This window comes from Euprymna scolopes, chromosome 8 (assembly GCF_053919585.1).
Source record: "Euprymna scolopes isolate OS-2025 chromosome 8, ASM5391958v1, whole genome shotgun sequence".
In the NCBI taxonomy this organism is placed as follows: Eukaryota; Metazoa; Mollusca; class Cephalopoda; order Sepiida; family Sepiolidae; genus Euprymna; species Euprymna scolopes.
Genome location: NC_136489.1, coordinates 139966729 through 139980249, shown reverse-complemented (window position 1 = coordinate 139980249; position 13521 = coordinate 139966729). Strand labels below are relative to the sequence as shown.

At 33.0% G+C, this 13521-nt stretch overlaps 1 protein-coding gene across 2 annotated transcripts in view; it reads right to left on the bottom strand.

The window, feature by feature from the left end:
* LOC145283786 (signal recognition particle subunit SRP72-like) overlaps nucleotides 1-13521 on the bottom strand; it is a 208321-nt gene that overhangs the window by 27413 nt on the left and 167387 nt on the right. For both annotated transcript variants that reach the window (XM_080132853.1, XM_080132852.1), the window contains exon 17: nucleotides 3959-4090. In XM_080132853.1, the coding sequence (XP_079988979.1) occupies nucleotides 3959-4090 (132 nt within the window). The remainder of the gene's footprint in view (nucleotides 1-3958; nucleotides 4091-13521) is intronic.

Here is a 13521-nt window from a genome sequence, read left to right as displayed (position 1 = left end):
GATGCAGCCTTCTTCTATCACATCTGATCTTCACCCGTAGTTGGTGTTTAAAGAAAGCGATCAGATCTTTATCAGAAAAAGACAACACCCCCCCGGCAACCTTGCAGACACGACGTCCAAATCACCATTCTCGCCACGGCCAGGATCGTAACCTAGACCATTTGTCTTTCTCGGTCCCACGGCGGCCTCATGTTGTCCACAACATTGGTTACGGTAATTGGGCGAGGATGCTCAGGATCGATGCGAGCCGTCACTTCGTTGACATACGACCAGTAATGGCGGAGTTCGCGGCAATCGAAGAAAGAAAAGGTCAAGAAAAGCTTAAAAAGCTAAGAACAGCATCTATAAACAACAGACCTTTGATCTTAACCAAAAAGGACAAGCACAAAAGTGTTACGGACAGACCGACCAACCGACAGACCAACGGAGTGATTTATAGAGTCGCTTGCACGCGAGAAGTGTCTTTAATCTGGGGTAGATAACCAATATTAATAAAATAAGGTTATTTGGGGACAAAAATAAAAATTGTCTTGAAGAATTTCTTCACTAACAGAACAGATATAACACTTGGCTTTATTTCTTCTACAACAGAAGTAAATATTTCATATACGTATTTCTAAATATAACATTTTAAGGTGAATAATTCAGTTTTTTTTTTTTTTGCAAATAAACTTCTTTATTAATTAAAAAATGTTGTACTGAAGATATTTTGTATATTACAAAAATGAAATTTAAAACTTTGTTTTTAATTTTCGTAGTTAAATTCAGAAAAAACTACTTCAACATAAAAGAAGTATGTTGATGTATGTTTGATGATAGTCTTTAAGTATGGAAACAGAAATATCATTGCAAAAACATAAAAAACAAGCCATGCATGCGTGGTCCCCCTCTGGTGCTGCATGTGAGATGACGCCACCAAAAATAGTGGAGAAATGATGAATGTGAGAAGGTTGAGTTAGTCCTAAAAACAAATATTACTTCAGTCATAGTTAAAAATTGTGTAATTTGATTTGAACTTATCACGTTTTTTTGCTATTTTTGGCCCGATCATGTGGTGCCTGGGCGTCTTAAAAAAATTATGGTACTTTCGGGGTACTCCCCCAACCACTTCTCATGATTGCAATTCAATCGTCCCAAGCAACACACTTCCTCCTGTTGGACTCGTCAACATTGGGAACACCTGTTTCTTCAATTCTGCGATCCAAAACTTTGTTTGTGACCTCTTTTGAGCTCCTGGAAATGCCGAATCTCGTGAAAATGGACAAATGGTGCAGTTTCACGCCTTAAGACATGTATATTTGAATTCAGCACCATGGAAAACCACTATATAGTCAGACATATCATATTTTTGTTGAGAAATATGAAAAAAGAGCTCCAAAAAAGCATGTTTTTTTAGCCCTAAAAGTCCCAGAGGGATAAAAACATAATGGTGCAGTTTCAGGCCTTAACACATGTATATTTGAGTTGACTACTGTGTAAAACCACTATATAGTCAGACATATCAAGTTTTTGTTGAGAAATATGAAAAAGAGCTACAAAAATGGGTATTTTTAGCACTGAAAGTCCCCGGGGATGCGAATCAGAATTTTGCCAGGGTCACCTATACTGGATTTATATTAAGAACAATGGGCTCCACATTTTGGCCAAGTTTCAGAAAAATCTAATGGATGGATCAAAAGTTATGGGGTAAAACATGTCATTTTTGGCCATTTTGGGGCATGTTTAACCTCTTTTGAGCCCCTGGGGATGCAACAGGAATTTTCGCAAAAAATTTATTTTTACCGTGCACATCTATTTAATGAAATACAATTTGTGGCAACATTTCAGGAAAAACTAATGGATGGTTATTTGCCAATCGTTTGATAATCGGGTAGATTAGTTTCCATTCGATAATAATCCATTGAAAACATTTTAAAAAAGACAAAAATTTAAAAAATTATTGTACTGCTCATACACGTGAACCAAAAAAAAAATCATATTTCACATTTTTGTTTGTTCAAAGCTAAACACAATATTTAAAAATTTGACCACTATCCAAATTCTTTCAATATTCGTATGGTTGATAACAAAATAGCTCTAACCAAACATGTAAGAAATTTTTTTATAACCAGATTTTCAATTAAAAAAAAAAAAAAAAAAAAAAAAATCAATTTGGAATAAAAAAAAAAAAAGTCTGTTTACAGCCGTGCTATTGCTGCTGCTGATGATGCTATTACTACTCAGTCTACATTCAAACTCAAAACGATTTTTTTCCAGATATCATGTTTTTAAATTGCTACGTACCACAAGAGAAAACAATATACAATTATTTTTTCAACGAATAAACATAGTAAAAAGATTGTTTTATTTAACAGTCAGTGTTCAAAATTTTCCATACTCGTCATGTTGAAATCTTTTTTTTAACACAAAAAAAAACGAGTGGTCAAATGTATTTCGGACACTCGAAACTATTAAAATTAACATCTCTTCTGGCTAGTTTCCAAATTTCATGAAAAAATCCTTGATACAAATGTGGTATCAACATTAACAAATCGGGATGGAGGGGGGTACAAAATCTTACAGAAAACACCATTTTATAATGTTCACATTTTTATCACTTTATTTGCTTAAAACTAAAAACTATATAATTATTTATTTATTCATTTGAAAGTATATTCATTTCCAAATAAAACGGTGGTATTTTTAAGACTTAAAGGGCTTTGGTTTGTAAAATATGACTATTTAATAGAAGCCCCTTGAAATCTTATTTTCGAAAGCGTTTTAACATCCATGTGTATCTCTACAGTAAGTATGATAATGAAGCTAGACAGAGGTAGCCAGATTTCATCCATATTAAGGAATGGTTAGGATAAATGCATAAATTTTTATGAATATTTTATACTTGACTAAGCTCTACTTATGTATTGAGCACTGTTGAAGTTTTTCATATTTGAAATCTAAAAACCAACCATTGTTCATATATAATGGAAATTATCAAAAACTAATGAGAAAGCGTCTTTTCTAATATAAAGAAAGTTAAGGTAATCGAATTATTCAAATTTTTAAGTTTTACAACTTAAAACTTATTTAATTAAAAAATTTTTTTTTTGTTTATTTGTCCACAGGAGACTATTTGGGTTTTTTTTTATGCCTGAATCTTGCATGAAAAATCTCTTATTCATTTGTGAACATAATCAAATTGAAAATGTGTTGCCATGGATACCATTCCAAATCCACCAATCCCCACACCTTTAAAAAGAAAAATGATAATATCTGGTCGCTTTACATGACCCATGGCAGAACCTGACCAGTTCAATTTGGGAAATGACGATAGGAAAATGGATGAAACTAAAACCCTACATTTGCATCTGTGATGCTCACATCACTTGAGTCTAAGATGCACTCATCATCTAAAAAAATATTGGGCTAGTAAACAAGAAACACTGTGTTAATCCAAAAAGAGAATAGAATTAGTTTGATTTATGCTAGGTGTTCTTGGGCTCTAATGTTATAGAGCTATTAAAAATATAATGAAACTATATAATTTGCATCTGAAAGAAGAACCGTCTGTTAATAATTAACAGCCTTGACAGTCAAAAGTATGAAAGTTTTACAATAAGATATTTACATTATTTTTAAGTATCAAATAAAACTAGTAAAATTTGATATTGTACAAGGTTTACAACGTATAATTTTTATTTGAAGAAAAGATCACATATCATTACATGAAATAAGATACTAACCAGGATTTAAAAACAGAACATGTAATAGTTGTGTACTAGAAATATGCATCCACTAGACATACATATTAAAAATTTTGTGAATGCATGAAAAAAAAGATTAGTGTTGGTTTTTTTAAAATACTTTTCTAATAAAATTTATTGCAATGAAAATAAAAGAAAGAATCAACAATATGGCAGCATTTTTTAAATTTACAAATTCGACATTTATTTAAGTGGCATATACTGAAGATACTTACGTTGCAGGTGAAGGTTCAGGCTTTTGTAATTTCTTCAGATATTTGGGGCCCATAGTTCCAAAGGCCTTTTCCAAATCATCCACATCAATGCCAGAAATGATTTCATCTACTGATGGCAATTGCCGACTTATTCTAAACAATATTAAGGAATTAACATTTCAAATAAAACTTCGTATAAGTATAAAGTCTATGAGTAAATTAAAAGTATTACTGTTTTCTCAATAGAATCTAAATTTACTTAATTTTCTGACAACTTCCTTTAAGAATTTGAAATATATATATCATCTGGTCGCTTTACATGACCCATGGCAGAACCTGACCAGTTCAACTTGGGAAGCCAGCTTTATCCAGCTGCCTATTCTGGTAATATTTATTTTTATACAATATATATAATTTTTATTTGTCTTGGAAAACAACCGACACTATGACGATAGGAAAATGGATGAAACTAAAACCTTACATTAGCATCTGTGATGCTCACATCACTTGAGTCTAAGATGCACTCATCATCTAGAAAAATATTTACATACATTGAATATCTATAAATATACATCAGAATTAAATTTATGCTTGTATGGTATTAAACAATAAGTTATGGTTTCCATATTGTGGCAATCGATTATATTAATATATATAAAAAAAACAAAAGAACAATGATTAAATAAAAAATAGGTTAAATAGAAAACAAAAAATTAAACATGAAATAAAAATAAAATGTCTAATTTGTCATAATTTTCTAACTTTTACAAAAACTTTCAGCCTTAAAATAATCCAACATGTTGATCCCAAACTATAAAGTACACACATTATTTAAAAAATAAAAAAAAAACAATTAAAACTTATTGAGCCATAAGGGAATCAACTTGATTATATATATATATATATATATATATATATATATATATATATATATATATACACACACACATATTTATATACAGACACACACTAACTTTGCCAGCTTATTATCGTTTCACAAAATTTGCAACTTGAAATACTTTGAAGCAAAAATTTAAATAAGAAACATTTCATTTCTAAGTTTCTCATAAAAACAAGACTAAAATTTCTGCATTTATTAATATAAAAAGATAAACATTAATATTTTCATAATTTTGTTACAAATTATTTATCCAAAACGATGAAATAAAAACAAAGAAAATATTAAAGATTAAAACAAAAACAAAATAGGTGTTACTAAAGATGGCAGGAGAGAGAGAGAGAGAGAGAGAGAGAGAGAGAGAGAGAGAGAGAGAGAGAGAGAGAGAGAGAGAGAGAGAGAGAAGGGCAAACAAGCAAGCCATCCTCTATCTTCTTGCCTTGTAGCAAAAGTGTTTTAGTCGCCCCCTTTTTTAATATCACTACTCAGTAATTAGTTACCGCTGAAACTATTGAATATATGTAATAACAATAGGAGAATTAGATTCCAAATTAATAATTCCAAACATTAATTTATGAGCTATTTAAAAAATAATTATATAAATTAGCCATTCAAAGAACTGTCTCTGAATCATCTATACTACATGCACAGTATTTCAAAATATTAACTTGTATTACTGATTTGTTCAAGAGTCTTTTGGCTTACAAAGAAGATCAAACATTATCTGATGTAATAATTTGCATACAATAAATTTAAATACATCCAAAGAAAAAAAATGTAAGCAAATATGTACACACATCAAAATAATTACAATTTTTTTTCATCTATCACTCCTACATTAACATCAAAATGGTTTACTGTTATTTAAAAGCTGTTGTATTTATTTACTATCTTACCTAATTGCAGCTCTTGTCTTGTGCCAATTTTTCAACTTTAATTTTGACAAAGCCTTTGTAACAGGCAAAATGTTGAGATGGATTGTTGAATGGAAAGATCTCTTTTCCATTTCATCTCATACCATCATATTTTATTTTATGGCTGTCATATACACATTATTTGTAAGAAATTTGATTTTTCTATAAATATGTTTGTATTTTCTACTAAACTGATTCTTCCTGCTAATAATTTGATAATTTATTTGAATGTAGTTACAGTACATATTACATCTGAAGATTGTCCCAAACATTTAATATTAAGATTAAACAGCAAAACAAGTTCCATTTTAATCGCATTAACTAACATATATAGGTCCTCAATAACAGAGCATTTGATAGTCTGAACTGCACAGTTCAGTGCTGACTTGTTCTCTATATCTAGATCAGCACAAATTGCTAAAGAGCATTTATCTTGGCCTAAATGGACTCTTGATTTAAATATTCACTTACAAAGAAGGAATAAGAGGAGAAATTAAATGATTTTTGTATTCATTTCCTTATTTTACTTTTTTTCTATTCTCATTCTGTTTTCACTCATAATTCCCTACACATTATTTTTCATCATTCTGGCTCTGAAAAGTGAAGAAAGAAACGGACTATTTTTTCTTTTTTCCTCATTTTGTCTTATGTTTTTACAATGATTAAAATATTCATAGTCTATTAATAGCTATAATAAAATTTTGTACCTCTAAATTTTCAAATATATATGCACACACATTTATGGAATATATAATTTTAACATATAAACATATTTAGCTACATAAGTGTTTCAATTACAGCCTTATCAAGTTAAAAAAAAAATTAAAATAAGTACACAAACACAAATTTATACAGGTGTGTGTGTGTGTATATTCCAAAAAAAAATTTTAAGTTTACAAATTGAATAATAAAGCAAATATAAATGTTAATTATAAAAACTTAATATCCGAGAGAATTCAGTATAAACTCAGCAAATTAGAAATTACAATTAATTTGTTATTTGACAAGGAATACAAAAATTCAGAAAGTTTTAAAAAATTAATTTTTTCCTTATTCCATGGAGTTTCAAAGAATGGCAGTTATCCTCAGGGGAAATTAGTTAGCAAAATGATATTAATAGGCAGGGTATAATTTTTTTCTAATTAGCATATAAATTGAAAACTATGCAAGAAGTCATACTTGTATTAAAGTTAAAAAAGTTGTTGATAATGCAAAAATGTATGTTAAAATGATATTGCAAGTCCTGGCTCAAAGAAAAATGATGTACAGTCTAAAGAAACAAACTGAACGGTCAGATGTAGAGATGCATATGAAATAATTCAGTAGAAACAGTAATTATCCAAGTTATTTGATAGAGAAATGCAAATGCACACTAAAAATGTGGTAGAAGATTTTTCGCTATGATAAAGAGCTGTTATAGCCCTCCTGGCAAGAGAAAAATCTCCTATATACTTCCATTGGCCAACAAAGATAAACTGAATTGAAAATGCTACAATTTACAGCCAGAAAAATGATGTAATACATACAGACGTTCTATTTTTAGAAAAACTAAGAATTAGTCACTAGGCTTCAAACGTCATAATTGACATAATTGGAGCAGGAAGGAGTCTAGACTAATATATATAAAAAAAAAAAAATGAAGGATTATATGTGATATGTTGCAAAGACTTCAATGTTCATGAAGCATAGATATTTCAGCACATATTGATCCATCTATCTATATAAAAGGCAAAAGTGGTGCACGCATTTTTGTATGTCTGCGAAAGGCTTTTTCTTTGGGAGGCTCTTGACCACATTACAATTTTTTAGAACTTTCCTTATACTCCGTAGATTATAATAATAATACAATTTACGAACGGACGTCTTCTCTACATTTATTTTGATCGACTTTTATAAAATTCACGCTGTTCCATCCTTTTGCGTGTTTGTTCGTCTTTTTCGTAAGCAAAACTCATCGAAGCAAAGCTGTCAGCAGCCTTTTGTGCCAGGACATCTTGAAAGCAATTAGCTTTGATCAATGTTGGGAAAACCCTTCATATCAGACAATTACTATTCATTTGAGAGCTCCCCCTTTTTCGGAGGAACTTGGTTTCCCCAACATGAGGAAACAAATAAATGAAACAGCAGAAAGCTTAACTGGCCTTCAGTCAACGTTCATTTCTGTGCCTGTGTGAACTCATTCGCTTAGCATGTAAACTTTTTGATTGACATTAATTTAAACTCTTTTCACTTCCTGTCGCATTTTAGCATAGCGGTAGATCTCAGCTTTCTTTTATTTTTCATTTTTTTTAATAACGGTTATTTCGCTTAAAACAAGTGTGCTTCTTTTTCTGCCCGATCACATTTTCCTGTTTTTATCCGTTCTTTCATTTTTAAGTTAGCAACTGTGTCCATGGATACTCGCTGCTATTTCCATTTTTTTCAGGGGGTTGGTTTGTTTGTTTTGTGCTCGTACGGCTACTTGCTCGATTGAAACAATTTTTTATGGTTGGGTTGCTCAATAGCCTTACTATACCACTTCTCCACACCCAGGCAACGCTGGGTACCCGCCCCCCTAGTCTGTTATATAAAAGGGGAAATGTTTGTTAGTTTGTATGTCCACCCGTGACAAAATTGCTATTGTTAGAAAAATCAATCTCGTGAATGAAAATTCTGTAAAAATTAGCCAAAAAGATTAATTCTGTGTGGGTGAGCTGGGCCGTTTCCTGCAAGGAAGGATCACTTTAGCATTGACATTTTTGCAAGTCATATGCCTGGCACACAGTGGGCTGGGAGCGGCTTTTTTCGGACATTTTTAATTATTTCAATATAGATTGGTGCTCTGGCTGAATTTTTGGATTTGTGTGCTGATTATTGTTAGTAGAAAATAATGAAAATCAAAAAAGTCAAAAAAAATCTATTTTGGGGCCCTGGGGGCCTAAAACAAGGAATTTCAGAATTTAGGCCCGAATGTTGAAAAACAGTTTGTTAACATAAAACTAGCCTACAAATGATGCTGTGATACTGATTCAGGGCTTGTTGGAAGCCTATGAGTGAAGGGAATATGATATAAAACAAAAAAATCTAGAATTCCAATTTTGGGGCATTTTAGGCCTAAAAATCTTAATTTTCAAGTTTCGGCTCAAAAAACGAGAAAAACATAGTTTTTGGTTTATTTAGCCAAAAAATAACATAGTACTGGTTCAGGGCTCATTAGAAACACATTAGTGAAAAGAAAGAAGTGAGGTCCAAAAATAACCCATCAAATCTATTATTTTGGGCTTTTGGGGCCTAAATTACTTCTTGATGGGCCTGGAAGCTATCTCAACATTTATTTCTCGGTCCCGTGCGATGTCATAGAAAATACTCTAACATAAAACTATACTATCAACATACTATCAAACAATGCATCATCATCAGTGAGTGGTTCAGAAACTGGTTTGTTTATCTTGCAGTATCGAGTAGAATGACCATGCTCCTTGCAGTGCTTACAATATGAGCGAGTTTTTAGACGAATGTTGTTGATCTTCGGATCGGATCCGACCCACATTCTTCGAATCGTGTCTTCCAAATTGGCTTCCTGTGATGTTTTTCTTGCAAGGTTTAATCGAATGGAACGGAGGATTTTGTTATTCCCTTCCAAGCCAGATTCATCTTTCAACCCTCGACTATCATTCGATTCAATCAACTCCCAGGAGTGTCCGAGAAGTTTATGCAGCGATGGAGTGATGCTGACCCAAGTTCCAGGCTGTGAGTTCACACGAGGAAAGCTTTCGAGAATGAACACATACAGATCAGTGCATAGTTTCTTGTACTCGTGGACATTGATAGACTTGGATGAACAGAACAAGCGAAGAATAACTGACAGATGTTGACCAAATCGATGCATAATATTCTGATAATTGTCAGGAACTAAATTGATTACAACATCTCTATGTTGGTGAAGTAATCGCCGTGCAGTGTTGCCTGTAGTCGTCGTTCCTCCTTTCCCTGTTCCGTCTGGGATATCCCACTTCTCACCAACAATTACTTTGATGTGGGCTTGAATCTGCGCCTTAGCTTCCTTCAGGAAGAGATTATTGATGCTGGTTGGACTCTCTGACCAATCAAACACAGCAGCTTTCAGATGAACAGCTACTTTCATGAAGTGGTCGAAGTACCGGAGAAGAGAGTGAAGGACCTGCACTGATTTCGTTTCGTTGGTTGGGACAGGTTTTGATGTCAATCCGGCTCTTTCTTCGTAATCGTTACGAGATTTGTAGACGGACCCATCTTCTTGGACCAAATCCTCAAAAAGATTGTGCAGACTTTCAACATGGCGGGATATGTCGAATCCTTCTTTCACTCGACTTAGATCATGTGCAAGTTCTCGAGGAGTGTCACAAAGATCACAATATGCTCCCCCAAGCCCGAGGTAGAGATGAGCAGCCTTCATGTCCATCATCGTTGATGCATTGTTGACTTTCAACAACATTTCCGCTTCACCAACTTTGATGAGACATCCATTCGTTTTCAGCTCTGTCTGTTCATCGTTGAATATTGCAAGGGAACTGATGGATTCATGGGATTCTTTCCCCATCTCTAAAAGAAGAGGGCGATGAGTCAACGGATTGTTAGGGGGTCTTCTGTTCTCACAGCACATCACCTTCATCGGTTTTCAATTTCAACGGGCAAAACATTGTCATCACCATGTTGTTAGTTTGAGCGTTGTTAACTTGCCTGTAAATCACATGACTTCCGCTTCCGTCAGATCCAAACTTAATGTCCAACACAGCTGATGATGGCAACCTGCTGGGATCTTCATCCTCAACGATTCTCTCTGTGGTCAGCGCCATGGATTTTGTGAACGAATAATGAACACCAACTTTTGAGTATGTCAACTGCTGTGTTTCTGGCGTTATTTTTCTCTCTTTCGCAACAAGATTCATCCACGGTGGAAGGATATCATGACCTTGATTTTTCAAGTTCTTCCGAAGGTGGTAATACTTTTCTCGACCAAGGTTACAATCTGACTTGATGGAAAGGGCAGCATCAACGGAGATCAGTTTGTCCTTCTTGGTCGAATCGTTACCTTCCATCCATACTTCTTTGCCGAATTGTCTTGCATGTTTGTCACCACATCGCTGAAGAAGCAAAGAAAGTATACGGAGTGGTGTTTCATTATTCTCTGCAGAGAACTCTTGGACCATGTTCCACAGATCATCAGTACATCGTAGCATCTGTTTTTCACCAAGCTGATCAATGGATTTTGTCTTTCGTTTCTTTGGTGGTTCAGTAGCAATGATGGTGTCCGACGGAGATAAATCTTCACTCCTCAGCACAATTTCATTATTGTCCTCTGGACGATCTGCGCTCCACTTCTTTTGACTCGATTTCTTGAGTTTGAAATACCTCTCGCGCAACAGCCGAACATTTTCATGAAGAAGTTCATTATTAGGAACACCCAAGCGCGTGGACAACTCCTGGTACACATCTTCCCACACTGGATGTTTGAATGGGCTGGGCTTCTTGTTGCAAATTTGAATGAAGGCGTTCCATGTCACTTCACTCATCATGTTTGTTTTGCTGTTTGATCTAAGGTGAGAAACAGATAATGCTGGCAATGACCAAAACTGAAACTAACAGAACAAAGGAAACGAAACGAAACTGAAAGAACGAAACAAAAAAGAAACTGATGTGGAACAGTGTAGTAAATGGCATTTGGATATATATTTCTTCAAATATGGCCTAAAAGTACTCAAGGATTAAAAAAAACACCTAAGGAAAGTTTTTTTGTTATCATGTTAGCTAAAACACTGATATCTTCTATTTTTTAGAAATGTATGGTGATCAAAATCTTGCTTTAGGTGTTTTTTGCAATTTGGACCACGATTTCAAGTAAATGTCGGAAAATGTGGCAAAAGTTGGCAAAAAATAGGCCTTTTTCGGGAAAAGATTGTCAAAAAATGAGAATTTTAACCAGAAATATTAAATTGACGGCACTTTTTAGGCTGAAATACTTATTTTGGGCTAGTCCTAAAGCAAAAAGTGGGGATTTATACTATGAAGGTTCAATTAAACTCACAGAATGAAATCTTCAAAATCCCGATTTCTGTCCTTAATTTGGTTGTCTGCTGCGCGCGCAGTCCAAAAACCGAAAATGTCACGTACGCAAAGTTGAATTATTTTTCCGCCGTTTTATCTTTTGATCTACTTTTTTTTTTGTTGAATCAGAAATTTAATCTACTTTCTAAAAACATTAATGTTAAGTAATTTAGAAGACTTTCTTTTTTGCCTGATGTCCACCCCCCAGCCCACTGTGTGGCAATCTGAATGTATGTTTAAAAAAAATGTTATTTCGACTCTTCGTGTCATTATTAGTCATTGTGGTCGTGACAGCTAGTACACTTTTTTCGACTTTTTTTCCTCTTTCATGTTACAGGTTCAAGCCTTCCTACTGTGGCTACTTTTTCTTTTTTTCTTTTTTGTGTGATCGCAGATACTTGCTATTTTGATTGAAACAAAAGTTGATTTCTTTTTTTAGGGGGCTGGTGGGAAATGGGGGTTGCTCAATATCCTTAGTATAGCAGCTCTCTCCACCCGGGCAACACTGAATTCATTATTTTTTAAGGGGGGGGGGGTCACCTACTTCTTCCCTTCTTTTCTGGGGGTTGTTGAATATCCTTAGTAGCTCATATTGGCTTTAGTTGAACTTCATTTTCTCAGTATATCGTGAGTTTCTGAAAACATTATTAAAAAAAGTAAAGTTTTGATCAAATGTTTTACTGGATTATTTCATGTGCATGTCTACATCTGACCATTCAGTTTGTTTCTTTAGATTATATTGCAGTTTTCTTCATTGACTTAATTTGGGATATCATTTTAACCCATATATTTTTACATTATCATCTTCTTTAACACAAATATGACTTCTTGCATAATATAATTTTCAATGTATGTGCTAACTAGAAAAAATTATAGCTTGCCTATTAATATCATTTTGCTAATTTTCTCTGAGAGTCATTCTTTGAAATTCCATGGAATAAGGAGAAACTTATTAAGAATTTAAAAAAACTTTTCAAAATTTTTGTATTTTTTGTTCAATAATAAATTGTAATTTCTAATTCGCACGCACTCACATTTTGCAAGCTTTAAAAGATTTCCATTTCCTTTTATGAACATGTTTCCTCCAAGTGAAAAAAAAAAAAAAAATAAATAAATAAATAAAACCCTCTCCAACTGTTGTTTTCCAAGGAACACATCTGTCTCTGATGAGTTATCTGGTGAATTTTGGTCATTTAATGGAACACGTGCAAGACGTATTACATAAACCCATGAATAAAATACTATAAGTGTGAAATACATTTTCTGATTTTGGAATGATAACTGATGATTATATAATGTATATATATATTATATATCAGTGATGGGACCATTAAAAATTTTTTCTTAATTCCTATACAATTATTAATTCTGTTCTAAATTCCCAATTCCGATACAAGTACAGATTCTGATTCTTTTAAAATTTTTAAACATTTAATTAGAGATTTGATGCTCGTTAAAGATGTTCAAATGAGTGTAACCCCCCCATATAATGTCTGTTTTTCAAAATGTAAAAAAATACATTTGAAAGGGAGACATTACAAGAGTATATCTTTCTAAATATTTTTATCAACTGTTTTACTTGTAATTGATTGAAAATTGTGAGACAAGATTTGTTTTTCTGTTAAAACAAAGCTGATTTGCATATGTTTATTGTTAATTCTATTTGAAATTTTCATAAACAATCAAGAGGTTTGTACACAAAACAACAA